Source organism: Solea senegalensis, linkage group LG1 (genome assembly GCF_019176455.1).
Source record: "Solea senegalensis isolate Sse05_10M linkage group LG1, IFAPA_SoseM_1, whole genome shotgun sequence".
Lineage (NCBI taxonomy): Eukaryota > Metazoa > Chordata > Actinopteri > Pleuronectiformes > Soleidae > Solea > Solea senegalensis.
In genome coordinates this window covers 9731299-9759183 of record NC_058021.1, presented here as the reverse complement: position 1 = coordinate 9759183, position 27885 = coordinate 9731299, and the positions used below count along the sequence as shown (strand labels likewise).

Here is a 27885-nt window from a genome sequence, read left to right as displayed (position 1 = left end):
TAAATCCTTTTAATCTGAATTATCTGGGCCAAAGAAAGCAGCAGCACATGAAACATAAAATATAGAGGTTATAAAACCTGCAACAGAGACTTGTAATAAAATAGGCAAAATATAAAAACTGGGCACCATTGCAACATATTTATGCATGGAAATATAAATCACTAATTCACTAAAGTCTCAGTATTTGCTGGCAGCTCAGATAAAAGATGAGAAGTAATTTGAAAGGTGAAACTATGTTATTTCAGCAGGTCAGGACGTTTATATGTGATGGGCTTATTGGCTTTCATCTGAGAAACACTCCAAGACGACAGCGTAAAATATCACCTTGCTCATAACCATCTTGGAAGCTTTCCAGCTGCGATCTTTGGGTATTCTGCCTTGGGGAGCCAGAAGGACCAGAACAGCTGCCGAGACGTTGGTGACAATAGCTGGAGGGTTGGGAAATGTCCTCAGCTCTGTCAGGTTTAACTGGAGCACACACACACACACACACACGCACGCACACGGACAATTTCATTTGTTACCTCGTTTATTTGCACCGCCACCAATGGGGACACATAAAATAGCCTGAATGAAATGAAATAAAAGGGATTTGAATCGCTGTGTTTTTGTATGTAAGAGCGTTTCACCCTGTTAAGTGTATTGAGGGCTGCATTAGCTGCCTGGAGGGCAGGTTCAGCCTTGGCCAGGTCTCCCTCAGTCTCCTGCTGCTGTTTGGTCACTTTGGCTTGAATTGCAGCCACCTGAACAAAACATGGAAATCCATAGCAGAAGCTCAATTATTCACTAATTGCCTCAGATGGTTAGCGAGGTTGACACTGTGCTCTCTGAGCCATTCATGTGGCAACGGCAATGTTCTGGAGACACACGGGGCTTCACCTTTTGCTCCTCGGCATCAGCCACGGCTCTCTCCTGGTTCAGTTTCTCTGTCTGCTGTCCGATCTTGGCAATGAGAGCTTCGATATCCGTGTTCCTCTGCCACAGCTCCACCTCCTGCACGGCTAACTTGGCTTTCAAATCCTCCACCTGAAAAACACACAAGAATATTAACACCCAGGAAAAAGAGGAAAGGAAAAATAGATAGTAGTATAAAGTTTAAGCTAAAGCTAATAAAATGGTGTACTGATGTCGTGTTACAAACTAAAGTTCAGGCTAAGGTGGTAAAATAACAAACTACACTGTGATAGTAGACTATGGACTAGATTTGTGTCAGTCATTATCATTATCATAAGCATTATTTTCTCGATTAATCGATTAATCGCTTGGTCCATGAAATATGAGAAAACCTTAAACAATGTTGAGCGGTGTTCGTCAAACCTGGAAATGATGATCTCAAATGTCTTATTTTGTCCACAAACCAAAATGATTCACTTTTAATGATTTCTTTGTTATCCAGAGCAAGGAAATTAAGAAAATATTCACATTTAAGAAGCTTAAACAATCGGAAATCTTATTTTAATAATGAAAAAAGCATTCAACGATTATCAAAATAGTTGTTGATTAATTTAGTAATCGATTAATAATCGTTTCATCGATGAATTGTTTCAGCTCTAAAGTAAATACATGAAGCTAATTTAAAAGACAGGATAAAACTAGTGATATTCTCTGACCACAGTGATGAAAGGAGGCCTCTCTGGTGTCCATGTGTTCTGACCTGCGATGCAGTAGACTGTAGTTTCTGCAGGCCATTCTCCAATCGCTCCATCTTCTGGGTCAGCTCGGTGCGCTTCTGCCCCAGCAGGTTGCCGTACAGCTTCATAAACTCCAGGAAGCTCTTTGGGGTGGTGTAGTTGAAGTGCTTCTCGTTCTGCTGGTACTTGACACTCACCTGCGTGGTGAATTTAAAGTATGAGAGCGTGAGAGGTGACGTCAAAGCAGATGTCAAGTGTGGTTATCATCGAGGGGGATCTGTAGTAACTCACGTCATTGACACTAGTGTGGGCAAACGAGATGAACTCACTGATGGAGGCCCTCACATTTGGCTGCGTCAGACGAACACATAGAAAGATTTTTCCATATCCATGAATATGACTGGCATTCTTATTTCCACATTACGGCGCAGTCGACAGCGTATCAGTGGAGTACTTGGTGAATGTTACCTCGAGTCCAGGTATCTTCTCTATAAACGTGGAGCAAACTGACTGCAGGGCAAGCTGAGGCCACGGGTGGAACCAGTTTATCGCCGTACAATTCACCAGCGCCGGAAACTTCCGCGCACGTGTCCGCAACGTGAACCCGACTGGAGAGAAACACAAGACCACCTGGAGGACAGAGAGGGTTCAACACGGCAACAAATGGTTAGGAACATTATTATTTCATTTACAGTGATATGCAGCATGACGATATGGGTTCAAACTTTGAGTTGTCGTCGGATCCTCTCAATAAAGAAACTCCAGCAGTTGTCTCTTGAGTCTACAAGTCCCAGTCCTCTGAGCTCCATGCGGATGGACGTGACAATAGTGTCCACTTCCTCGTCACCAAACAGATCTGGAATATCTCCTAAACAACACAAAAAATAAACATTTGATTATTTGTATGCTTTACTATGCTGCTTAATCTCAAAATGCCATAAATAACACACATTTTTGGACACGTTTTTTCAGATTATTCTGCTATCACATCAATGAAATATTGAATAGTCAATTTCAAGAATTTGGTTATCTGTGGCCAACAACAGCTCACAAAAACAAACATGTACACGCATAAGGTGTTTGATTTTCTCTAAAAGAACGTCTGCTCATTCCAGAAATTCTGTTCATCAAATGAGAGGAAACCCATTCAAGGCCACCAGCGGAACCAAACCTGAGGCCAGCATGTCATTGATGAGCACCAGGAAGCGTTCGTCTGGAATCTGAGCATCTGTGTGAAGGAACACGGTGCCGATGTTCTTCACCCCCACCTTCATGTACAACGCTGCGATATCACTCTGGATATGACGGGCAACAGAACAATATGTCACAGAGTAAGTTCAAATACATATATGGACGGTTGATTGGCACTTTATATAGTAATATAACTTAATATAAGATGTACTTATGCTCCTAAACTTTGGAACACACTACCCTTAGATGTCAGGGAAACCATTTTTAAAAGAAGTCCAGCCTTCAATTAGCTAATTTTTATTCCACCCTGTGTTGTGTTTTATTTGCATTTTTAGTTTATTTTGAAGTTAAAACTGTTGACTCTGTAGCCTTTTCCTATTTTATTCCACCCTGTGTTGCAGTTTATTACAAGTCTGTGTTGCAATCAGAGTTTTGAACTTTTTGACTTTAGACTTTTCCTCTTCATTCCACCCCTGTATGAAAGGTGCTATACAAATGTATTATTATTATTATTATTATTATTATAATAAGTAGGTTTCTATAAGTGTATAAAAGTCTTTTTGGTTGTTGTAGCCTTGGAATAAGTACATACTTTAATGCAATGGAATTTTGGAATTTCTGGAAGCTGCCTTGTTTCTACAGCAGTGAACGCTTACAAAGTATACTGGGTCGAGATTACCTAACCCCACGTTGCTGTGCTGGCGGTGTGTGAATGAGTATGAAAGATGAGTGATAGAAAAATGTGCTGCACATTTACCGATACTAAGCAAATGAGTAATGAGTGGAAAAGTCATCCGCACTCATTAGAATAATCACAAATAATCACACCAGGCCTTTAGAGGGAAAGTAGCTAATAGGAGAAACAAAGATTGTACGGAGTGAAATGTCATTTGGCATCAATCATGCACGTGTGTGTGTGTGTATTTACTTTCAGGTCATTGATGCCATAGCCTTTACGCAGAGTGATCTGGAAAACTTCCAACATGCTGAGGAAAGCAGCCAGCCGACATAAACTCTGCTTCCCGCTGCCTCCAACTCCCACCAGCAAGGCGTTACCATAGGGAGCCTCCAGGATACGACTGATACGACACCTGAACACAAACAACTACAATTAACAGTGAGCATGTGTGTGTGTGTGTGTGTTTTTTTGGTCTCCATCAGTGTAAATCCACTGTAGTGCATGTTAATAGACAGTATGTGTTGGAGTACCGCTTGTGTGTATGTGTGTGTGTGTCTTACACATGCTGGATAGCTTCTTCAAACAGTACCAGGTCCATGACAGCGTGCACCTCATTATAATGCTCCAGAGCGTCAGCCAGTGTCTTCTGGAGTTTCTCCCAGTCTGCAGCCTGACAGCGAGAGAAGATAAACAAACCAACTTCACCCTCTGGGGTGAGAGCAGCAGTGTTCAAGTCATGGTGCGCTTACTTCCAGATACATAATGCAATTAAGTTCCAATCAAGACTTGAGTTGATTAATTTTCAATGCAAAACCCATAAAGAAACAAAATGTAATTAGTTAGATGGCAGCGTGTTCATCCTTGTTTATTTTCTCGCTGATTAGATGTGGCAGGCTGGATTTGTGCCATAAGGTCTCTGAATATGTGAGCTACAGATCATTCACATACTAAATCGATTCACGTCCAAAACATTTGAACTCATCCATTTCTATTACTGCAGATAATAAAGAATAAATGGTGCTTGAAAAGAAGCAACATGAATCCCTAAGTGAAATAGCTCCGAATAGCTTGTGTGTGTGTGTGTGTGTGTGTGTAAAATATTGCGTCTACCTACCTGGTGATAGCGAGGCTCCCCCACTCCCTGGGCAAAGTGACAATACACCAACGGCTGGTGGATAAAGATGGACTCATCTATTCCCTGGGATAAATGTCCAGATGAAACACACAAAGGGATATAAAGCAAAAAAATAAACATGAATATGCCACAGTTAATTAAATAGTTTATCCCAAGCTATACAGGATGACATATCAATATCCTCCATGTTTTTTTACATTCTTGGAATAGAAATGTCGGTGAAAGAAGTAGGGCAGTTGTCGATAACACCACTGGGGGAATTTCACTCCCAGAAATAATGATAAAGGGAATAAAAGGGCAAATGGCTCTGCCATACACACAGGGTCTGAGTATGTGTACCATCAGAATTGCTTTTAATTACTCACATTCTTCATGGACACAATATACAAGCTATTCAGAGCAGTCACTGTCAAATGTTGTCTTTAACAGTTAAAAGCGGCGATGAAAAGGACCAAAGGTGCACAACAAACTAAAACACCACCTGTGCGAAATTGTTGAAGAAATTTGAGGCAGAGTTTGGTAGTGACAGCTTTGAATATTTGATATATCGTGTACTTTTCTGAATGTGTAGCCAGATTTCTGCGTCTGAAATTCATCCCAAGCGAACGCTTTTGACAACCTCCCCACTTCTTCTCCCATCTAACTGCTGATGTGCCGATTGTAAAAATGACGTTGTCCGTTATTGTAACAACACGTCTTCGCCTCTCACCTCAAAAAACCTCTTGCCAGTGTCCAGCAAGATTTTATTGAAGAGTTCCACATCTTTTTCATCCATCAGCTTGTCCGAGTAAACCCTGGAGCTCTCGTGGAGCCACAGGTGAACCAGGTCCATGGGGTAACGGATACACTCTGGCAAGGCAAACATGATGCCCTGCACACCAGGTCACGTCAGCTTTAATATACCATTGCATGAGATTACAGTTGAATTAACTTATCTCCCACATGACCATCCCCACAATGCAGGAAAATGAATTTCGAATTACTGTGAAACTCAGACACGGCACACTACCGTGTGTACGGAATGCCTGTCCATGTGATACCTGGAAGATGTTGGAAAGGTCTCGCAGGTTGAAGATGTAGTGGAAGCGTATGGCTGTCGGTAGAAAATTCTGACTGATTTTCTGGTGCAGACAAATCGCTGCCTGTAAGAACACAACCAAAGAAGAATCAAAGTGGCACAAGTGGCATTCAAAGATTTACACAAGTGTCACCGGGTACAGTGAACGCACCTGTATGAGAGTTCCGACTGAGCGGGAGACGCCGTAGCTGAAGCCTCCCTGAAGAAAGTGAGCTGACAGGATACTGGAGAAGATGGTGGCTAATGCCTCAGCACCAGGGAAATGCACAGCAAACACTGAGAAATGTCTCTGAAATAGAAATGGGGAGATTTAAGACTTATTTGCCACAAACCAGTAGTAACTTCAGAACAGCCTCTGAGACTCCCTCTCTTCTGCCCCTATTTAATAATTAATTAATATTAATCATTTAGTTATATTTAGATTTATATACATAATAGTACATACACACTGTTTGAACAGCTACTGTAATCTACAGAAAAACAAGAATCTCTAGGATTTAAGTAGGCGTGGAGAGTGCAGTAGAAACACATCAGGGCTTTCTGTATATCAAAATATAGATGTGAAAAACCAGGAATACAAGCTGTGATTAAAATATGATTCATGAATATGAATAAGCATTATAATAAAAGTCATGGATAATAAACGCTGCATGCACCTGTAGTCTGGGGTTGATTGAGAAGCTTCCAGCTGTCGGGTTCATGCAGGTAATATACTGGCAGTTATGGATTTCCTTCAGAACCAGTCGCTGTCTGTCGTACCTTGAGAAGTTTACCATACGTTGATTTTTATGGACAGCACGGAGCAGAATAATCGCACGCTACTGCAACACGGAGGAGTTCACTTACCAGTGGTTGTAGTCAAGGTGCTGGCGAATCAGTGTGTGCGGCTGAACGGTCCCATAAACGTCCACCTCAGGCATGTTGAGGTCATCGATGAAGTAGATGAGTCTCTTTGCGGTGGGAGGAGCAAATTTACGACCAGCTTTCTTCTCTAGGGGCTTTTCTAGGACACCTGAGGCACATATTAGGAAATTGAAAACAAACTTTTCACCAACCTCAGTTTCCCACCAGTGACACTTGGTCTGAGGCTTGAAACTGCGACGCTAATTCCACACTTTTTAGACCCACTCGTAGGGGGGGCGGGACCTCATTCCCAGAATGTAAACAGTGTCAGACATCTTTGCTAACAGTTATGCTAACAGGACCAAGTGTCACTGGTGGGCAAGTAACAAAGAAAAGAGTGAAAATATTTCTTAACTCAGGGGAAACTGAGGTCGGGAAGCACACTTTTTCAAAAATGCAAATCAGGCAAGTGAACAGAGAAACACCGGAAACTGCTGCCAAACCTAGCTTCTCTTTTCACATAATATATACCTGTAGAGAAACACTAATATCCCCCAAACGACTTGCTTTCATTCTAGTGATTCTTACGCTGCAGCATGGCGGACGTGGTGTAGTAGTTGAAGGGCACTTTGGCCACCATGTAGTCCTCCTTCAGCTTGGCAACTTCATCAGACACCAGGATGGTCTTGCCCACCCCTGCGTTGCCCACTAACATGATAGGTTTTCCTTTCTGGATGAGCAGGTCCATAAAATAGGTCAAACAAATCGTCTCTGGGGTGTGGACCAGAACAGTCTGAAACAGATATCACACAAGACCTGGTGATAGGTGATAGGGGTCATCCAGAATTTGGTCAATAATGAGTGCAAGTCATACTTTATATAAAGCAGACATTGTTCTGGTTTGAAATGGGGAAATTAATTTTTCACTTGATTTATGACATCTCTAAACATTTTCCTGAGGCGTTATAGTCACAATCACAAGTTTCAGGTCTGCTCCAGTAGGACATGATGTCAATTTTGTAAATGATGTTCTCATTTAGAGAGTAACTAAAACAGTATGGCACATATCAGAGAATACTAGTTTAACTGACAGCTTTTGCAAAATCCTGAATCTTGAGGCCCAACTGGAAGACTAAGTACAAATGTCATGTCTCTTCTATTGTGTAAATAATTCTGTTTCGTACAAATCCCCACACATGATTAGTACACACCTGTAAAGGTACTTCAGGCTCCAGCTCAAATGGCACCGTCTTCTCGCTCCAGGGCGTGAACTTTTTAGTCTCAGGGTCAATGAAATAGTCAAAGACGGTTCCCTGCGACGGAAACTTCACTGCCCGCATCTCTTTAGACCACCAGCGACTGAATTCAGCACGGTAGTCATTCAGCTGAAACAGGGTGTTTGGAAAGCAAATGTAACACAATATAATATCAATCCTTTTCATCTTCTACGTAAAATCATAATACAAGGAAGTTCATCACACACATGATCCTGGAAGAGAGCGCCACCGAAAGCCCAGACACAGGCAAAGACAAAGTAGATTTCGTAGAGTTCGCGGGGCGAGTCGGCCGGAGTGTTGTCCTCAGTCAGCAGACAATCCAGCAAGGAACACAGTGTCTGATTGAGCAAAACAGAAAGACAACATCTGATATACCATATATCATATATGGTTTATACCAGATAAACCATAGCAACACATTTTTAACAATTATGCAAAAACACAACATGGGCATCCAGCGTAAAAAGTAAGAAGGCAAAAACAAAACAATTGATGTAATGGTACAGTATGTGCCATGATGTTCCAGACTCCTCACCTGGACCATGCTGTTCTCTGGTATGCGAGTGATAGTTCTCAGGTTGCAGCGCACTTGTTCCAGGCAGTATGGTACATATTTATCAAAGAGAATTGTGAGGTTGGCTCGCTCTGACAGGGCCTGTCGGGTGTCTATCCAGGAGGTCACATAACTGGCAACAGAGACAAAGACACCAGTGTTCACTTAAATATAGTCCCAGAAACATGAAAAAGTAGATTTTTTTTTCCCGGTGTCTTACGAGCTCCAGCCGAGGTCCTGTGGGTTGACGTAGAGAATTCCCGCTCTGGAAACAGTAGCTGGCGTTGCGGCTTTAAGATGAGAGATCTCAAACAGCAGACGCATGGAGGAAGACAAACTGATCCTCTCGTTACTAGCAAGAGTCAGAACCTTAACAGGGGAGAGAGAAATTTACGTTTGGTGGAGCCAAACAAAATGTGGCTTTAGGAAACAGGACAATATTAGAGAACAAAGATGCACTTCAACCTTGTTGTCGTCCATAACTGTATTGAGTGACTCGATCCACATCGGGTCAATGTCTCCATCCAAAACGATCCACTTGGGCCCGTTGTGGGTCAGTGAGGTCAGCTCTCGCATGGTAGAGGAGAACAGACCTAAAATACAGAGTAGAGCACAAGTATTGAACATGTAATTGATAAAACCTTCTGCAGATTTCTGGGGAAAAAAATGTCACAAAAAACTAATTGGAAAATCTTGATACAGAGCTGACTCTGAACCGAATAAACTTCTACAAAGAATTATAATTAATTTTGAGAGGAGACATGGAAATAAATGAAGGCTCTGAAATTCCCTTGATCATCCTTAAGGCATTCCTTGAACAGTCCTCACCATCTTTCCACTCTCTGGTGGCAGGGTGCAGGTATCCAAACAACTCATCTGTGGTCACTGCTTTAGGGTTGATATCGTGCCATACGGGCTTCATCCTCATGTTTGCATAGGTTCTGTGGAGAGTCTTCAAGATCTAATAGATAATAAGCATACATGATGTGAACAGTGTCTCTTCTCATCATCGCTGCATTATGTAGCAACAGCAGGACAGAGTCAAGACTGCAGAGACTTTTTTGCTGTTTTGATAAATCAAAGATCATAAAAACAGATTTCAAGGTTACAGATGTTATGACCTGTTAACATTAACTTTAATAAGTGCTTATTCTGTTTGCTTTGTGAGGTGCTTAAATAAAATGTATTCTTCTTATTATTATAATAATGATAATGATAATAACAAAGGTAACCTGGCTCTTTCCAGTCCCTGGTCCACCCACGACAAACACAGAATGCCTGACAGCCAGCAGCTCCTCCAGCTGAGTGACCTATAGACACAAAAACATTGACTGAATACTGGCATATTTATGTTCACAGTCACATCATTCCTGTGTTAATAAATGAGTTCAAATGAGATACTTTTAGAATGAAGTTCTCCTCGGGCTGCAGACGCAGTTCACTGACTGACTGGCGAACTGCATTTTCCAGTTCAGGATCTTTCTTCCTGGGCACGTCCAGCTGAGGAAACAGGTCACTGATCAGCCCAAGGAATATGGGAACATCACTGGTCACGATCTTAGGCAGGTTAAAGTCCCTCAGTGCCCGCAACAGCACCTGCAGAGAAAATAAATGTGTTCACGGTGTAATGGAAATGTGCTTTTAAATCGAGAACATGGCCACGCTGATACATTTAAGTCTTAAAACGGTGTTCCGTCAGTGCACACCTGCTCTTCAGGCCTGTTTCGCTCCTCTCGTTTTAGAGACCCTGCCACAACCAGGACTGATTTGATGGCCCTTAAACCCCAGTCATAATGATCCTAATAGATGGAGGAATAAAGTTAGTCTTCAAGCAAACACATAATACATGATGTTGTCATGAATGTCCAGTAAAGGACAGTTCGTGTAAGTCTCTATTGATTGTTTCAACTCAAGTATCAGGACATAGAGACGTTTTCTTGAAATAAGTGCAACATGAATAATAAAGGTGTAGTTAAACATTATCACGGCCAACGATAGGGCAAAGTGTTCATTAAAATTGCACACTAACAAATCAGGAAGGCAAACACTCTATTTCTTGAAATAGGTGTGTTGCTGAGCACCTTGAAACATGCAAGGTGTCCTGTTGTCACAAAATTATCCAAATGGGATTCATGCTCATTAAATTAATGTCTACGACAAACCGTTGTGACCCAATTCACAATTTGAATTTGAGCATAATACAATGTTTATGCTTATTTTTACTGCCATTTTTGTGACAACTAATGGTATTTTTTTTTTCACTCAGAAGTGCACTCCACATTTCAATTTTAAGTTTAAGGGCTGGAAACCCCCCCCCAAGAAAATCCCCATAGTCTCTTGGAATGACTGTATAGAGAACACAAAGCACCTTGACTATTTAAAATGTACCTGTTTGGACAGCAGCTCTTTACAGAGCGTGTAGAGGCTGATGAATTTACGTGCCAGCACGCGAGCATCTATGAATCCTTCGGCTACCAGCATGATCTCACAGATCAGCTCAAAGTCTGGGATCACCATGGCACAGGGCCTGAGCAGTTGTCAAAACAATTTTTTTTTTTAAATCAGTCACCTTTACCATTAGTCAGCCTGTGCACTTGACATCTCATCATTCTCATTGTTTATATCCAACCTGAATAAAGCCTTGAGGTTCTCAGGAAGCTCAGCCCTGCCAGCATAACCAGGGTTCAGAGTGATGAAGATTCCCACGGTGGGCTTAAGCTCAATCTCCTCTCCCAGGAAGTGGAACCTATATATACAAACGCACGGATGTGGGTAGTGAAAATAAATTTAATATAATAATATGGATGGTTTAAAATGTTGTTGTTTTTTACACACCCACCTGTGCTTCTTGTTACGTACAGCATCCTGTATGGTTTTGACCTGTACGGCGACTACAGACAGAACCTCCACTGAGATCCTGTTAAACTCATCAAAGCATCCCCAGACTCCCGTCTGAGCCAGACCCTTATAAATGTTCCCAATGGACTGAGAAAGGTGTAACGGAGGCGGATAAGAGTTCAAGGGGAATTATTATGAAATAAATGTGACAAATATTACACTAATACTATGTTGAGCAGCATCTACCTTGTAGTCCATCTGTTCTGAGCAGTTGAAAACATATACCATGATGCCCAGAGAGCGTCCAAGGTCCTTGGTGGTCTCTGTCTTACCTGTGCCAGCTGGGCCTGAGGGGGCGCCACTCATCGTTAGATGGAGAGACTGGGTCAGGGTTATGTAACACCTAAGAAAGAAATGTTGAGATACAAAATATGAGTGATCAATGATGGGATGTGTGTGTGTGGTAGCAGATTGTGCCGTTTTAAATGATACCTGTCAGTGAGTGGAGTGATGACCAGTCTGTTGGTGTTTCCCAGGTATTCGTAGCTGAACTGGAACTGAGCGTCACAGATGTTGACGTAACAGTGTCTGGTTTCGTCATCCCAGTGATGGCGCAGCTGGGACAGCCATGCAAATGACTGTCCCGTTGTCACCTAAAAGACACACAGTATGAGTGACAGCAAAAGAAAGGTTTCGCATCAAACCTAAGTCAACAAATATGCATCAACGTGTATTTTTAGCATTACCTTCTGAGCAATGAGGCTGGCGACAACATCGCGAGCATGGACATCTATGGTGCAGACAGTCATGATTTTCTGTCTGTCTCCAGGAGTTAAATCTCCGAGCAGCATGTGGATTAGTGAGTTCAGCTGAGTGATCTAGAAAAAAAACCAATTCATTTTAGATGACGGATCAAATGAACCAACCGGAATACCAGGAATACACAGATTTGATTGAATGATTTTCTATTTTACTGAAACAGCTTTTTTAGAAAAGTCTAACCAGGGAGTAGGATTGCAAATTAGCCTTGGCTAGAAACCCGACATGCAAGACACCTGTTTTATAGTAATGTGATATGTTGTAATGTTTTTGCATTGTCCCTGACAGACAAATAAATAAATAAGTTACTGAAAACTAAGGAGCTGCATTAGATGAAGCCAACTCAAAACCCACTTTTATGATTCTGTATGTCCACATTTCCGCATTTTACTGAAATCTACATTGTATTATTTGTTATTGTTGGTCACGTTCATGTTTATAACTAGGGATTAATAGTATTATCAGTATAAACAACAAGCAAAAGTGTCATCCTCCAGTACCTGTTTTCTGTTGTAGTCTTTGAGTGCAGTCTCAAAACCCTCCTCCACCCTCTTGAAGGCGATGCCCACATCTGTGGCCCACCACACCTGACTACCAGTCAAACCTACCTGCGAATGGAAGATAATCACATGCGACAGACAGTCAGAACAGACTGTTTTTCACATTTTGTAAAGTCAAAGTAAGAGGGAACTTTGCTGATGACACAAAATCACACCTGGGCAGGGAAGTCAAAGAGCCACTGCTCTCGTGCTTTGTCTTCATAGGCGGCTACGGCTTCCTGGATCTCTTTCCGAACCGTGCAGCGCATGGTGTTTTCTAAGGCACTTAGCCAACACTCTGCCTGTAGAAAGACACATCACATCTAAACGAAAAATAAATATATAAACCCATGCTATGTGAAATTCGACAAATACGAAAAACGTATACATGTACCTTTAGATAATCTATTTATATATAGTACATATAGTAGTTCTCTAGCAACACTAATCTATTGTAATGGGAATGGGATGGAATTGTAGTCGCACATAGAGAAATCAAACCTAACCTGTCCTTCACAGACACATGGCTCAGAGAACGGCACATATTCTCCCTCTCGGCTGTACATCCCTATAGCAACTGCCTCCTCGTCCTCATGCCCGCCATCTCTGCCTGAGTCCTTGAAGCGAAGGTCTGCTATGTTGTCAAAGAGCTTCAGCAAATGTCTGGTCACCTTAAAAAAAATAAACTGACATTGACCATCTCCGTATAGGTTTCTCTCTGCAAATATCATTACATTGTAACCAAATACCTGTTGGGGCTGTGTTCCTCTGGAAACTATCTCCAGGAGGTCTGAGGCAGAGACAAAGTAAAATCTGGGGAAGGTGAGCCTTTTGGTCTCCAGGTACTCGGCCAAGGCCTTCTCACACACAGACAACCTTTGCTGCAAAGTCTCCAGGTTCTCCAGGAAGCCAGACTTGTTGGTCACCTCAACCACGTTACTATTCTGCACCACCTCAGTCATGGAGCTCTGTGTAAAGGAAGGCACAAAGCCGGAGGTACAGTGGGATTCTTGGATCACAGTTTTGAAGAGGCCCTTGATCTCCTGTGCGATGTGTAACCCTCACCTGTAAGTCAGCGTGTATTCCCTGGAAGCGCTCCGCGTCACTGGCTAGCTGGCAGCGGATGTCATGGCTGTTGGTAAAGATTGCGTTGAGGTGGGCCCAGGTCCTCTGGACAGACATCCAGGAGGAGATGACCAGGTCAGCCACCATCAGCTTCCTTTGCCACCCACTCACCTCAGCCTGGAAATACTCCACGTACTTACTCATCAGGATATTTTGAAGCTGCACCTGAAGAAGAAGAAGAATCCGTTAGTATCCTGTTATATAAATCAAATAAAAAAGGATAGTGCATTACAGTAAAAGGAGGGATTTCTTTTGGATATATGACTCTTGCTCTTAAGTGTTTAAATGAATATTTTTGCTGGTTATATGGTGTTATGCCGATTATACATATGTATGTGTATTGTATGTGTATTGAATATTCAGTATTGAAGATATTTCTACACGGTAACTTCAGTTACTTCAGAGGTGTGTCTTTATAATTAAACATAGATGCATTTACAATATTGTCATCATGCGGCGAACATGGATGGTGTGTATTCAGTACAGCAACTCTGTGCTGAGGAACGAGACTTTTGTGCTTGAAATGTGGAGCTCAAAGGTGTGTGGATCATTTCCTTCCTTTTACTGTTATCTTTGGATCACAATATGCACACCACAATGATGTACACATCACATCACAGTGGAGAAACAAACACTCACTTGGTTGTCTTCCAGTGTCTCGATCAGATTCTCATCTGCTTTCAGCAGAGGCATCCCTGTGCTGGAGTGAGTCTCATACGACAGTGACATAACACTCCATGTCTTGGTTATCTCTGCCAGAACCTAAGCCGAAATAGAAAATGATTTTCAAAATACGAGCTGAAGATGTAACCAGGTGTAGTGTAATTCATATATACAATCTTAGATCCTTATTCTTGCACAATATACTACCACTTCTTCACATCTTTTCCTACCTTCTCTATGGCCATTTCCTTCACAGCCTTGTCCACTATGTTTTTGACCTCGTCCTCCACGCGGTGAAGCTGTAATTCCAAAAGGTCCCCCAGGGTGGTGCTCTCCCCCATTACAAACCTGACCTGACAAGCAATACATGTCAACCAAGAGAGGGATCACATTTCAGATCAGGATAATTGGGTTCACTCAGCCGTGCTGGTCATTATAGGCCTGGATATAGGAGCCCGTAGGGTAGTTTAATGAAGGTACAGTACATGAAGATCGATAGAGTGACAAGTACACAGAGCGGAATCGGATTGATGATGAAATGTTATTGAATCAAGTGACACTGTGACGTTGTGAAGCAGCACGGAGAGTGTCGTACCCCAGTGGTGTTCATGAGCTGTTGCCAGTGTCGTTTTCTGACAGCGGAGTTTTGCAGCTCGTTGACAGCTCTCAGAGAAGTCAACAGGTTCTTCACAGTCGACTCCAGACCCACGTAGACGTTCCACATCCGCACCTCCTTATCCAGCATCTTCATCTCCTTTAACGTGAGGCCAAAGGATCATCAGTCACAAATCATAAAATACATTTAGAATCATTTTTTTTCTACATCTGTCCATGTAAGCTTGTCATACTTTTGCAAATCGCCTCAATTCCATGTCCATCTGCTCGACATTGATCTCCTTCCATGGAGTCTTAGTCCAATCCTCTATACTGGTCTGCCATGGAGGAAAAAAGAGGGCACAAATGTATCTCACTGAAATCTAACTGACATTGTATTTCTTTTATGGTGATGAGTTCCGCGTACCTTGACAAAGACGACCATGTCCCACACTGCTTTGACCAGTATGATGTCAGAGCGACACTGGCGTAGCTGCCTGTAGTCTGGGAAGCTGACCTCAAACAGATCAGCCGTGTCTTGCAGCTTCTTCATTTCCATCTCCATCAATGCTACTGCTCGATTGGACTGGAGACGAGGACATTTTACAATGCTATGCTGTACGTCAGTGTTTCGGAAACCTTATAGATCGCAACCCACTTCACAATATAAATCACTGGGAGCAAGTTGGTGCAAAACAGAAGATAATGTTGACATTTTTATTGCCATTTCTGCAACAGTTTCATGAAAAACATGAACTTAAAAGTTGTTTTTCCAATGTACCTACATATTGCACGTTATGACACATGTAATTAGGTACGGTGTAATCATTTATACTTCATATCTCACCTTATCGATTTGTTTATATGGCTCCTCCACAGTGATCCTAAAGATATGTTCACTACGAAACTGTTCCCTGAACTCGTGCTGTTTCACCTAAAATTAAGAGGGACATTCTGGATTAATAGAGTTTGATGCATCCGTGTCAGTCATATATAATGCAGGACAGAAAGAGGGGAGGCCCTTGTCACTCTACCCGATCTCACACACAGCCTCACCTCAAACCGGACACATTTCCTGCGTATAACTGAGACTTCATTGGCCTGCAGAGGTGCCACTTCATGTTTGACTGTAAACGCAATTTTCTTTAGACTCTTCCACTTCTCCGGCAGCTCCTGAGAGGAATGGAATATACATATATACATAGTGAAGATATCCTGTTCTCTGAGTGCTCATGCAAATGTGATTATCCCTGGTACGGCACACACTTCCAGCTGTGTGTAGACGCTCTCAGGTAGCTGCTGTCCGTAGGTCTTGAGGAGTTCGGCTGTGGACTTGAGAGGTTTGAAGTGCTGCTCGTTGCTGATCTGTCTGTCTCGCATGGCCATGAGATGTCCCATGACGTCCACGAGACCTGCATAGTTGCAATCTGACACCTTATTAGACAGACCAAGGGTTGTGTTTTGGACAAAAGAGGACAATTCCCTCACGCTGCAGGGTAAAGACAAGAAGGGGTGGTGTTAGATTTCAGCAATAAGCCATTTAATGGTGGGTTCTTGCTGATTTGACTTTTTTCCCCATTCATATAATAATATATATCTCTCTGCTTTTGCACATGTGTGCCTTTGTGCGTGCTTGTGTCTCACCTCTGGTTCACATGGTTGAGCAGGTGCTCCTTAAACATCCAGCTCCACCTCTTGATGACGTTCATGAGTGTGTGTTTGAAGGGTCTGATGTCGAGCTGCAGCCAGCCACAAAACACCCGCTTGTCCTCCATCTTGCTCACTCGTACATAGAGAGACTCAAAGAGGTTGATCTGGAATGAAGATGAAATGATATACAAAGGCCCAGATATTGTGGTTACAACCACCAGATCCATACATATAGTAATATTAAATAATAGTATTATAAATATAATATTAAAAGCTGGGGAAGCCCACCTGCTCTTTAAACTTATCCAGTGTGGGTGGGTTCTTTTTAAGTTCATAGTCAGCATACAACTCAGCTTCTTCTGTACTTAACACATGGCCATAAAGCAGAAACTGCCTCATGAATTCAGACCTGTGAAACATACATATATATGTATATTTAAATATATAAAAAGACTGGCTTTGCTTTGCAAATTGTGAATTTCAATAGAGAACAATAATTAATATAAAGTGACCTGTCATCAGTCCAAAGGTAGCGATAGCTGGCAAATGATCCCTGATATTCTCTGACCTGAAAATCAAAGTATTTTCATTTTGAAGCCTGTAAGCATCATAATAAGTTGGTCTCCACCATGGACAGATCACTAACACTCACCTTCGCAATGGCCGCACGTGCCCGAGAGCGGACTGCATGGCACATTTCTGACAAATCCTCCATTTGGTTTATGTCACACTACAAGATGAGCAAACAAGACAGCGCGATGTGGTTAAAAGTGTTAAAGAAATGTGAAACTTTCGTTAATAAGTGTAAGTGAAACATCTTCAAAACTTTAAACAACTATATTTCTGTACGTGTATTCAGGCTGTACGGCACCTGGTAATTATCCAGCTGTTTGTGGTTTGCCACTCTGGGAATTAAGGATGCCACGTTTGTGATGTTCATCACCATTTTATCCACAATATCATAGAAGTTCCCCCTGTGGTTGAAGTCCAGTGAGGGCTCAAAGGTCATCGCGTTGTTGCTGAGTACCAGCTGGACTTCAAACAGCGGTGTGATGTGCTGGGTCGCGTCCGTGTTGTCCATGAGATACTGCAGGGAGCAGCGTACTGCAGAGGAGAACCCTGTCAGGATAATCTGATCCACGTAGTCTGTGTAGGCCTGCCACTCAACACTGCTCAGGTCTGTCACCCCGAGAAGAGATTGGTTCTCCTGAAGCACAGTGGAAGAGGGATGTGTTAGAATAAACATGTTTTGTTTCTCTGGAATCAATGGAGAGGAGGCAAGAACATATACTGTACCTGCAAAAGTTCTTGTATCTGTTCACCCGCGCTGGTGATAAGTGCATGCTGTTTCGAAACACTCTCTTCAATTTCAGAGAAAATGAGGAGAGCGGGACCGGGAGTTTTTCTGGTGATGAGAGCCTGGTGCATGAATTTACCCATCAGAGCCTGGATGGCCTCCACATTAGCCTTGCTGTTCTGAACACAACTGGAGATGCTCTAATGATGGGAAAAGACAGCAATGATAAACAACATCACGGTGGTTTTGACGACAGCTAATGTAAATGAATTGGCCACATGATTTAATGCTACATTGGCAAGATGCAAGATATAAAATAAGATAAGACAGAAATGTATACTGTATATATTCTGGTAACTGTCCATAATGTACATTCTATTCTAACTTTTTATAGTCTTATTGTTAATATCTTTCCATATTGTACTTTCTTGGAAATGTATGCGTATTATTAATCATCTTTATCTCTACTGTCTTTGCTGCTTTGACAATGTAAATTTCCCCACTGTGGGACTAATAAAGGACCATCTTATCTTATCTTATCTTAGGCTATATGTGAGAAAGGTACCAGTACCTTGACCATGTCTCTTGTGGTCTGAATGTAGTCCCAAAGGTCATCCTGAGTCCAGGTGAGCTCCCTGAGAGCAGGCTCCAGCTGTCGTTTGGTCTCATCCATCTCTGTTCTCACCAGGCCCACCTCTACGGCTAGGATTGTATTTTGGAGATGGTTGTACCATTGGGTCACCAACATTAATGTCTGTGTGAACTACACGGTACAGAAGAGGTTATTAGATGCTCTGTTAAAAAATTGACTTTTACTTGGAGCTTAGCTGCGCACCATGTAGAGTCTTTCTCGTTTGGAGTAGAGATGTAGCGCTGCCTTGGGAATGTTTTGGTTCTTCAACATACCCAGATACTTGACCTCTCTCAGCACGGATGTCAACTGTGAAGCGAGAGGAGAAAATGCAGTTCGTGAACACACATCAAAGTAAAATCAGCAGTAGAGAAGGTCATCTTCCAAACAGAGGTTTAGGGGTTTGATCCCCAGCTTGCTTCAGACAGCTACGCTGGCAGCGTGAGGGTACGACAGATGTGCAATAGACAAAGCACTGCATATAGATATAGTGCTGTATGAGTGTGTGAGTGATTGGGTGAGTGAATGAGTGTGTGAACTGGAGTGTTTGGTCGTATGAAAAGGCGAGTGGAAGATACACGAAGGTGAAACAACGTGTTTGGAAGCGAGTGCAGAGTGCACATTCTCTACATACAGAGTAGAAGAAAGATTCACAGTACTTTAGATAAATAGTCTATCCTTGGATTGAAGTGCCTGATCTTGACATTACTGGTTCAACATATTTATTACTGCTCAAAAAACATCTTAATTATACGACTGTTTATTGCAAGAAAAATAGTGTCAGTACCTCTTCATAGAGTAAACAGAACTTAGCGAGTTTGATTTAAGAATGTTCCATCATGTCTATAAGGATTATTCATTTTGTCCTTCCTGTGTAACCTTCCTGCTGACATCAGACAATGCGACTCTTTCTCAAGGCCTTTAAATCAAAACTATAAACTCAGTCTGACTGTAAACTACTTGTTTATTTTTTGATCTGTGCTTTGTTTCCTAGCTGTGTATTAGGTCTCTCTCTCTCTCTCTCTCAGACTAGACAATGAATTAATATTTAGGTGGTTTTGTTCTGTCTGGCAGCATCTTGGGTTGCCAGATTCTTCAGATGAGACCAAAATCTGTCAAAATCTGCACCGTTGTGATTCCATTTGCCTTGGATGGACCTGTAACTGTGAACCGCCCACAGCCTCATGTCCATGCCACCGTCATTAATACTAATATTGATATTAATTATAATACCAGTTGATGTTATCGTTGTTGTAACCACCTGCTTCTCTTCTATTAGCTTCTGCTTCAATTCCTGCTATGTTCTACATTTTACATTTCTGTATTTCATAGGTCTTTACACTGTAAAAACTTGACGTTTTCTTTGTAATCTGCTGAAATTCCTTCTGTACATGTGACACCTACTACCCATCTGTCTTTCCTGGGAGAGGGACCCCTCCTCTATGGCTCTACCTGAAGTTTCACCCATATTTTACACTGTAAAAGGGTTTTTTGTGGAGTTTTTGCTCATGCTTGGTATGAGGGTCTAAGGATACTTGTAGGTGTCACTTGTAGGCAAATTGCATCTGTGATGTCTGGCTGTATAATTCACTTGACCTTATATAGGACTGTTGTCACAGGTTTCCAACAGCTAAAAGTACAACAAAATATTTTTTCATGCTTACAGCTGGACTAAAGTTGATTTGATACAGGCCTGTGTCAGTGTCAAGTGACAGCAGGGGCTCATGTAGGTGGGTTTGACAGATTTCCTCCAAGCCCTCTGTCCACTTGGAGAACATGTCCTCGTCGTGCTGGTCCAGAACCTCCAGAACACGCTCACACTTCTGGAAGACATCATCTGCCTCAGCACACCCCAGAGGCCTGAAACAGAGAGGGAGGTGGGAAAGATCGCGTACGAAGCTTGTTGTTTTTATTCGAATAATACGTCACACGCTGAGGTCAACTCGTACATGTGGGGCAACTGGCAGAGGTTACTCCTGCTGGTGAGGATGCGATTCCGAAGCTCCTGTGACCACTTGAGGTTTCCAGCCACTGGTGGCATGTTCTTCCCCAGGACTTCACAGTCTGGCTGCAGCTAAAAAAACAAGTACATTTGGTTAATGACTGACACCTATTCTTTCATTTAAGTAGATACCTTTTGTTGTAAAAATGTCTATTTTCTGTTCCACATCTCTTACCGCATCTTTGTGCTGAGTGAGTATAAACTGACAATGGTCTATTTCTTGGTTGAACATGGTCAACAGCACATTGTAGTTGGGAGAAAACAGCTGGTGGATTCTTGGTCTCTCGAGAAGGGTGCCGAAAATCTTTAACAACTACAGTAGATGGGTCAAACAACACAGTTTTAAATCCAACGGTTATGCAATTCCCTAAGTGAAATATGAACAGGATGCTTCTCAGCTAAGATAAATCTGATTATATTATTATTAGCTATTGTGATGCATGTGATGTCCCTTGATGAAAGTGTACACAGCAGAATCACTTCAAGAGTTCAGGTGTGACAAAACTTACCTTAAAAGTCGACTTCAGATTTTTGGAGTGCTGGAAAGCCAGATTAAGGACAGTCCCAAGCCTTTGGTCAAAATCTCTGTTCTGCTCCATGAAGCGAGTGTAGTGTCGAACAAAATCCTGTGCACAGACAGATAGTTACAATCCCCACATGAACAACAAAGTTATTTTCCAATTTTTATTTGACACTACGTTGAGAGCAGAATTTGACATTCGCCCGAGCTCATTAAATCAGTACATAAGAATATCGCACACTTGCAAAAAAATTATATTATGACACAGATTAATTTCTGATTGAGATCCAGAGTCACAGTGGAAGATGTTATAAAATAGCTGTAAAATATCTAGTAAATTAAATATTGATGCACTGACAAATAATGACTGCTGTCACCGGCTCTTGTGTGTTGCTTAGCAACTAATTTGCCTTGCTATTTTTCAATTACTCTACTGCTGGGCAGAAAAATAACATCTAATTATTATTTTTTATTATTTGGTTGTGCCTGTCAATTCCACTCATAAATAGCTGTGAATCATAGCCCACTGTGGCTTATTAATTAAATAGCAGTGTGATATCAAAGATCTCGGCGGGCCTCACATCGTTATTGTAGTCCAAAGGGTCATATTTGCTCTCTCTGAGGCCACGCCAGCGGTCATGAAACTCCTCGCTCATGCTTAAGATCATTTCGCTGAGAATTTTCCCCCTGGATCCCCCGAGTTCAATCTTCTCCAGCTTCAGAAAGTCCAGCGCTGTTGCAAAAAGTTCCTGTGGATGAGAAATGACAAAGTCACTGACAGGTCAGGGTAATAGGATTGGGTAAAAAAAGAAAAAAAAAACAATCAAGAGAGAGCCTGACAACCCACCCACCTCAATCATGAGCAGCCTTTTCATGATGTGGTCAGAATGCTGGAACACAAGTGTAGCTGGAAAGTCCCACAGCTTTATGGTCTGCCCAGGTTTGTAGTACTCAGGGATCCGCTGGCGGTATGTGTGAAACAACTGCTTGAAGGTGCGCAGAACTGAGATGCTTATCTGGACTCTCTGCACCCCCTCCTCAAGCTCCATCTTAAACAGTTCCTCGGGGATAAGGTAGGCAATGACCTGAGGACGAAAATGTACATTTAGCTTCTTTTGTCTACATTTCTTTCCCATTTTGCAAATGCTGGGCCCCAGAATCAGAAAGAAGCTTTTAACCATGCAGGCCCAGTTTCCTAATTAACAAAAGGACCATAAACTTCCATTTTAAAGGAAAAAGAGCAGGTATTTTGTCAATTTTAATGCACTTAGATGAGTGGTTAGCACTCTTTGCAGCAAATTTGCCGGATTTGCGAGATTACATCTTCTCCATGTGTTTGCGTGGTTTTTCTCCAGGTTCTCCAGTTTCCTCCCACAGTCCTAAAACATGGGGATTAGGCAAATTGGACACTTTAAATTAACTGTAATTGAAGGTGTAGGTGAGAATGAATGGTTGTTTGTTTCTGGGATTGGCACCTGCAACCCTCATGTGGGGGATAAAGCAGTAGAAGATGGATGGATGGTTTTATGTCTTCTTTTATCCTTTTATTGTACACTGACTCAATATTGTGTTTTACTTCTTATAAAATATGGGATAGATAGATACTACTCTGCCTTCTTGGCTGTCTCTATTGTAAAAGACATTTTTATTTCAGTGAGGCTTAACACAGAGGTCTACCTCCATACCTTTTCAATGATCAGGTTACAGAACTCCTGCAGGAGCACCACCATGCGTTTTGGAGTGCAGTAGTATTTGGAATGGCTCCAGATGAGACAGAGCGTGTGGAAGAGAGGAGGCAGCAGAACGTCCACTTGAGGGGAGCTCCTCTCTTCAAAGCTGCTGATCAGTCTCCTCAGAGGCCGCAGATACAGATCTATGTCCTCGGCCTCCAGCAAAGCTGTGATCATCACACACACAAATAATACTGACGCACAATATCATCATAGTAACGTAAAATATGACCCTGACGGAGAGGTTATTTGGCAGAATTAAATCCATCCAGCAGTAGTAGTCATGTGATCTACATGTCGCCCATCCAGCTAAACAGGCAAGTGAAGGCTGCAGCAGGGTAAAAATATGAAACTTGAAATGCTTATCTACCCTCATTGACTTGGAGACAGACATCCTTAAAGGAGGAGTAATAACTGCTCTTGACTTTTCTCAGGATCTCCATGATTTGTTGCACTTTGGGGCTCTGGATCTGAAAAGACGGACATCATACTATCAGGGTTTTTCACCAGGGGTTGATGTGGACGGAAGATAAATATTCCATTAGTGAGTGGATGGCATGTCATACACATTCAGAGTCAGCTCTATGCTGAATTATATATATAGGAATAATAATCTCATACTTGTGAGTGGATGCCCAGAAGGTTTTCTCTCTGAGTGGCCCAAAATTGGAGCTCGACATTCGGGCCTGGGTGGTCTCCACCGAGCAGCGCTGTCCCAGAGTCTTTTTTCAGGACATTCCATATCTGCCCTGACCACTGAACTATCAGTGTTTCTATAGAGTATAAGAGGCCTGGCTCCAGTGGCCAACCAGCGGGGCTGTGGGAGACAGACAGCGGGAGGGAAAGTAAGTGTGGGCAATAATGGCAATAATACAGGCTGTGGCAAATCAGAGTGCAATTAACAAACCAGATATATGAGTATTACTGTATCAAGCTGACTGACTATCACAACCATTAAACCATTTATTAGTTTGACACAACAAATATTGAGGTTAATGTAACAAGTCAGAATTGTTTGTTGACAATTTATCCTCATCCATGTGCTGAGAGAAAAACACAATATTTCTTTATTTATTGAATTTAATTATAATTTCCCTACACAGTACTGTGTAAATGTCTCAGGGCAACACCAGCTTTGTTGTTTGTATGTCAAATTATGTGATCATTGGCATTTGGATTGGAATGGATGTGAGTTTAACCAGTAGAGGCATTCTTTCTTTCTTCTAAAAAAATCGGTTAATAAAGTGAGCCATAATTATTCTGTATGCTAATTATAGCATTGCTAAAACAACCAAAGACTAATAATCACATGTACATGTGCCAGATGTTGATGTAAAACAGAAAAACATAAACATATATAACAAATGTTATAGTGTAGCTGCAGTTGTGGTTCAAGGTTAGGTTCCAAAATGATGACTCGATTGAATGGAGCAGTAAAAACAAAGATGGAGGAAGACATTTTGACAATTTTTGCTCCTTAAATTCGATTATAAATATATATATTAAAAACATAATAATAACTGTAACATGATTGTCATTATTTTCATTCAATGAAGACAGAAAAAAACCCCCCAAAACTTTAGCCCAAATTTTATTTAATGTGATGTCACTTCCGGCAACAAGTGCACAGAAAGTTGAGGGCGGCAGCAGAGACACATGGTGGAGAGACGTGGTAAGGTAAGAGCTTTTTAAGTAAGGAGGTGCTTATCTTGAATCGTACAACCCTGACGAAGTAATCAATTCGACACGCATACTCCGAAATTCAACATTACCAGCACTGACCTGAGGGCGAGGAGGTGAGGACGGGCTGTCTGTACACGCAGAGGCAGCGGCAGCAGAGTTCTTCCCTCGGCGCGGCCTTTCAGAGTCACGACCCCGCTCCTCAGCTTCTCCAGGTGCCGGTGGATGTCATCGAACACCACCCGGGGCCAGTCCTCGTGGTTCAGACCACTGGTCAGCACACACACGAGCACCTGTAAAAGCAGAGCTGCTTATACGCCATACACTCACCGGGCCCCATTTCTGGAGTTACTGTAGCCTTGTAGTCTACTGTTTTATTTATTTAGTTTCATTAATATTATACTTACTATTTTTCTTTTTGTCTCGTTAAATGCTAAAGGGATAAGCATCATATATTTTAAAGTAGGGTTGGGTTTATGTGTATACGCATTTGTCTGTTGTTTTCTTTTGTTATTTCCCCCCTTACTTGCTATGATAAGCAACTTCGACCCAAAACCAAACCATAACTCTAGTTTTCCCCCTCTTATTTGAAGCATTTTAAATAGCCTATATGTGATAACTGATGTCCCTTGTTATTTTGTATTCTGTGTTTCTTATTTTAATTGAAAGAGACAGTAAAGTTATGCAAGAAAATGCTTCAATCAATCACTGGATAAAATGTAACCGTAATGTCAGAGACAGTAATGCATACATGAATAACAAATGAAATACTACTAAACTCTTGATAATAAATAAACAGAATAATACAGGAAGAATAACATAGGCTGCAGCAGAAGACCCTTCTGACACTTTATCAGGTGCCCTGTGTACCTAATAAAGTGGTCTGATTGCGACTAGAGAGAGCAAAATAAAAGCAAAACTCCCACACAGACGGCTGCTCAGTTTACAATTGCTTTTTGGATCTGTGTTTGGGTCACAACCAAAATCTTTTTTCTTATGCTGTTCACTGACAAGAGAAATCTAATAATGTACTCCTTGGGCTGATACATATGTCCCTAGACATTTTCATCAACGTCTGTTTACTTTACTTTTGGACTTATGCATAAACCAGATATTATACTGAACTAAAGAACTCAGTCTCTAAAGAAGTCCAGTTTCTACTGATTCATTGACCTTTGGAGAATTGGAAAGAATCAGCAAAGGCTGCAAATATCATCGTTCTGCTTTTATTGTTGTATAGAAATTAAAAATACTATACGTCTTTATTGGGAGGTTTTACAGCTTGACTTAAGACAAGAATCAAGATGAAATCACAACATGTTTCTGACGAATTGCAGTTGGATAGTTTCCCCAAATTGTTGAGGCGTATTTCACATTGATCCATCGATATTATGCATCACCTGCATCACTCACACACTGAGTCTAAAAATCATCCAGTCACTCACAGTCACACACGAAAACACAAGCTCACCTCTGAGATGACAACAGGAAGGTGCTCCATGGGATATCCGGGCACCTCTCCCAGCTGGAGCTGGCGTTTGAATCCCTGCCGAGCGATTGTCTTTACGCCCTTCTTTAGCACGCACAGCAGTTTGGTCTTCCATGGCGGGGATGACTTTACAGGTGTGAGAACAGTAGGGATGCTTTCAACCGCATTGAAAGCACCAGAAATAAGCAGCGACTTATTTCAAGAGGTGCACGTTAGACGAAGTGTAGACAGCGAGATTTTCTTAAAGACTGCATGTGCCATAGATAGATAGATAGATAGATTCAACCTCAAAGCTATCATCTGTAATTTGTTTCCAATTTTTTTTAATCTTATTTGTTAAAATCCTCTTTACCAATCAATTTGTTTGGCCTGTACTGATGTTACCAATGGTATTATATGTCAATTGCATCATCTAGTGTAACCTACTATTGCCGCTATTTCCAGATTCCTACAACACATAACTGTTTTCCTTCCCCTTTTCCTCAGACAACTTTATTTATATCGGCAAATGAAGAGGATTTTGGCAAATAACCTTAAAAATATCTTCAGAAACAAATTGTCAGGCTCAAGTTTCGAGTGGATTTGTGTACAAAATGTACTGAAAACAACACAAATGTAACTTACTTAAGTGCTGTGTGTATTTATCATGTGGCGTGCCGTGCATGTTGTTCTTACCTGAGCGTCCCCTGCATGCAGTGTTCCTCCAGGACCGTTGAAGAGCAGCAGCCTGTTGGAACAAATGTGGTCCAGGAAATCCAGTATGATCTTCTGGTTTTCCTCGGCGCCGATGAAACGGTTCCACTTATCCGTCTTCACTCGGAGGATGCAGAAGGCCTGCTCACGAAGGAAGTCCACTCTTTCATCAGATATGACAACCCCAGCCTTGAGAGGGGACTCCTGTGGTACGCGCACTCCTCCCGCACTTCCGCTGCCTAACGCCCGACTTTTACCGGTGCTGCTCTTGGACTCAGCCATGGAGACTCAGCTGAGGGAAATAAACACTGCCTGTGAAACCTGAAAAGAAAATCCCACAGATTATGATAAAAGGTACAAACTCACCTCGGTCTTTAACGTCACAATCGGAAGCTTGAAATTGACCACGCCGACAAGTTCCTTTTTTATTGTCTCAGCTTTGTGTTTCTGTCTCTTCGTTAGCTCTGAGCCCTGTGAGCTGGAAAACTGATACACCTTCATGGGCAAGTTATCTTCTCTCAGTGTGGACTCACTTCATTATCCTGCAACTCTATCCTGTAACCAGAGCCTTCACAGGAGATCTCACTACAGTGACACCTACAGGACAGGTAATGATATTACCTTTCATATGCAGTACGTACAGGTTTTTCAATTTGAAATGTTATTCAGTAAATATGTTTTTAATTCATTACAATGATAAAATTATACAGGAAAGTGTGACCCATCCCTATGTTCACCTTTATAATATAATATTAGACCAGAGTGATGAATATATAAAGCAGCAATGGGACTAGAAATTAAAAATATTACTACTGATCAATTTCATCCACATTATGTGACCCGCCCAACTAATCCATTCATTGAGTGTGCATCATCACCACCACATGGGGTCAGTGTGGTACAGTGTTTCTGACAGTATCTTGCCACCGTAATCCAAAGTGACCCTAGCCATGACATCCTATTTCACATGCCATTTATGTAAAAATCATGACGAAATGGGACATTCGTCTAACTGTGTTACTTACAATACCACAGCAATGGTTACCCTTTCAGAGAGCCTGCGCTCTCCCATTCAAACCATAATACATGGATGTAATTGTATCCCCATTTGAAATGGGCCGACTGGAGAGAATAGCACTTTGCTGGGAACGTCTGACATTTGAGTGTATTGGCAACTTAATGGTCGTATATTTGATCGATGGAGATGCTGTGGCTTTATGTAATGCCA

The 27885-nt window shown here is 41.9% G+C and overlaps 1 protein-coding gene across 1 annotated transcript in view; it reads right to left on the bottom strand.

Annotated features, from left to right (window-relative positions):
- Positions 1 to 23495, bottom strand: part of dnah9l (dynein, axonemal, heavy polypeptide 9 like) — a 41217-nt gene extending 17722 nt beyond the window's left edge. The window contains exons 1-62 of the mRNA XM_044031135.1: positions 23417 to 23495; positions 23166 to 23265; positions 22751 to 22962; positions 21917 to 22150; positions 21647 to 21814; positions 21055 to 21171; positions 20721 to 20858; positions 20493 to 20617; positions 20208 to 20403; positions 18748 to 18852; positions 18484 to 18675; positions 17912 to 18112; positions 17487 to 17822; positions 17268 to 17345; positions 17128 to 17183; positions 16904 to 17024; positions 16610 to 16779; positions 16232 to 16454; positions 16022 to 16138; positions 15813 to 15899; positions 15393 to 15551; positions 15220 to 15303; positions 14967 to 15125; positions 14602 to 14724; positions 14348 to 14470; positions 13649 to 13873; positions 13333 to 13551; positions 13090 to 13254; positions 12760 to 12885; positions 12545 to 12652; positions 11972 to 12103; positions 11718 to 11878; positions 11472 to 11628; positions 11227 to 11372; positions 11017 to 11133; positions 10776 to 10914; positions 10094 to 10186; positions 9789 to 9983; positions 9620 to 9697; positions 9216 to 9348; positions 8853 to 8980; positions 8608 to 8756; positions 8370 to 8520; positions 8041 to 8172; positions 7769 to 7942; positions 7146 to 7350; positions 6561 to 6726; positions 6371 to 6473; positions 5866 to 6003; positions 5677 to 5778; positions 5346 to 5507; positions 4616 to 4699; positions 4062 to 4171; positions 3751 to 3913; positions 2803 to 2926; positions 2357 to 2499; positions 2100 to 2261; positions 1923 to 1982; positions 1655 to 1828; positions 880 to 1026; positions 630 to 743; positions 325 to 468 (exon numbers count right to left, since the gene is read on the bottom strand). Of these exons, the coding sequence (XP_043887070.1) occupies positions 325 to 468; positions 630 to 743; positions 880 to 1026; positions 1655 to 1828; positions 1923 to 1982; positions 2100 to 2261; positions 2357 to 2499; positions 2803 to 2926; positions 3751 to 3913; positions 4062 to 4171; positions 4616 to 4699; positions 5346 to 5507; positions 5677 to 5778; positions 5866 to 6003; positions 6371 to 6473; positions 6561 to 6726; positions 7146 to 7350; positions 7769 to 7942; positions 8041 to 8172; positions 8370 to 8520; positions 8608 to 8756; positions 8853 to 8980; positions 9216 to 9348; positions 9620 to 9697; positions 9789 to 9983; positions 10094 to 10186; positions 10776 to 10914; positions 11017 to 11133; positions 11227 to 11372; positions 11472 to 11628; positions 11718 to 11878; positions 11972 to 12103; positions 12545 to 12652; positions 12760 to 12885; positions 13090 to 13254; positions 13333 to 13551; positions 13649 to 13873; positions 14348 to 14470; positions 14602 to 14724; positions 14967 to 15125; positions 15220 to 15303; positions 15393 to 15551; positions 15813 to 15899; positions 16022 to 16138; positions 16232 to 16454; positions 16610 to 16779; positions 16904 to 17024; positions 17128 to 17183; positions 17268 to 17345; positions 17487 to 17822; positions 17912 to 18112; positions 18484 to 18675; positions 18748 to 18852; positions 20208 to 20403; positions 20493 to 20617; positions 20721 to 20858; positions 21055 to 21171; positions 21647 to 21814; positions 21917 to 22150; positions 22751 to 22962; positions 23166 to 23238 (8826 nt within the window). The 5' untranslated portion in view covers positions 23239 to 23265; positions 23417 to 23495. The remainder of the gene's footprint in view (positions 1 to 324; positions 469 to 629; positions 744 to 879; positions 1027 to 1654; positions 1829 to 1922; positions 1983 to 2099; positions 2262 to 2356; positions 2500 to 2802; positions 2927 to 3750; positions 3914 to 4061; positions 4172 to 4615; positions 4700 to 5345; positions 5508 to 5676; positions 5779 to 5865; positions 6004 to 6370; positions 6474 to 6560; positions 6727 to 7145; positions 7351 to 7768; positions 7943 to 8040; positions 8173 to 8369; positions 8521 to 8607; positions 8757 to 8852; positions 8981 to 9215; positions 9349 to 9619; positions 9698 to 9788; positions 9984 to 10093; positions 10187 to 10775; positions 10915 to 11016; positions 11134 to 11226; positions 11373 to 11471; positions 11629 to 11717; positions 11879 to 11971; positions 12104 to 12544; positions 12653 to 12759; positions 12886 to 13089; positions 13255 to 13332; positions 13552 to 13648; positions 13874 to 14347; positions 14471 to 14601; positions 14725 to 14966; positions 15126 to 15219; positions 15304 to 15392; positions 15552 to 15812; positions 15900 to 16021; positions 16139 to 16231; positions 16455 to 16609; positions 16780 to 16903; positions 17025 to 17127; positions 17184 to 17267; positions 17346 to 17486; positions 17823 to 17911; positions 18113 to 18483; positions 18676 to 18747; positions 18853 to 20207; positions 20404 to 20492; positions 20618 to 20720; positions 20859 to 21054; positions 21172 to 21646; positions 21815 to 21916; positions 22151 to 22750; positions 22963 to 23165; positions 23266 to 23416) is intronic.
- Between the last annotated feature and the right edge of the window lie 4390 nt (positions 23496 to 27885).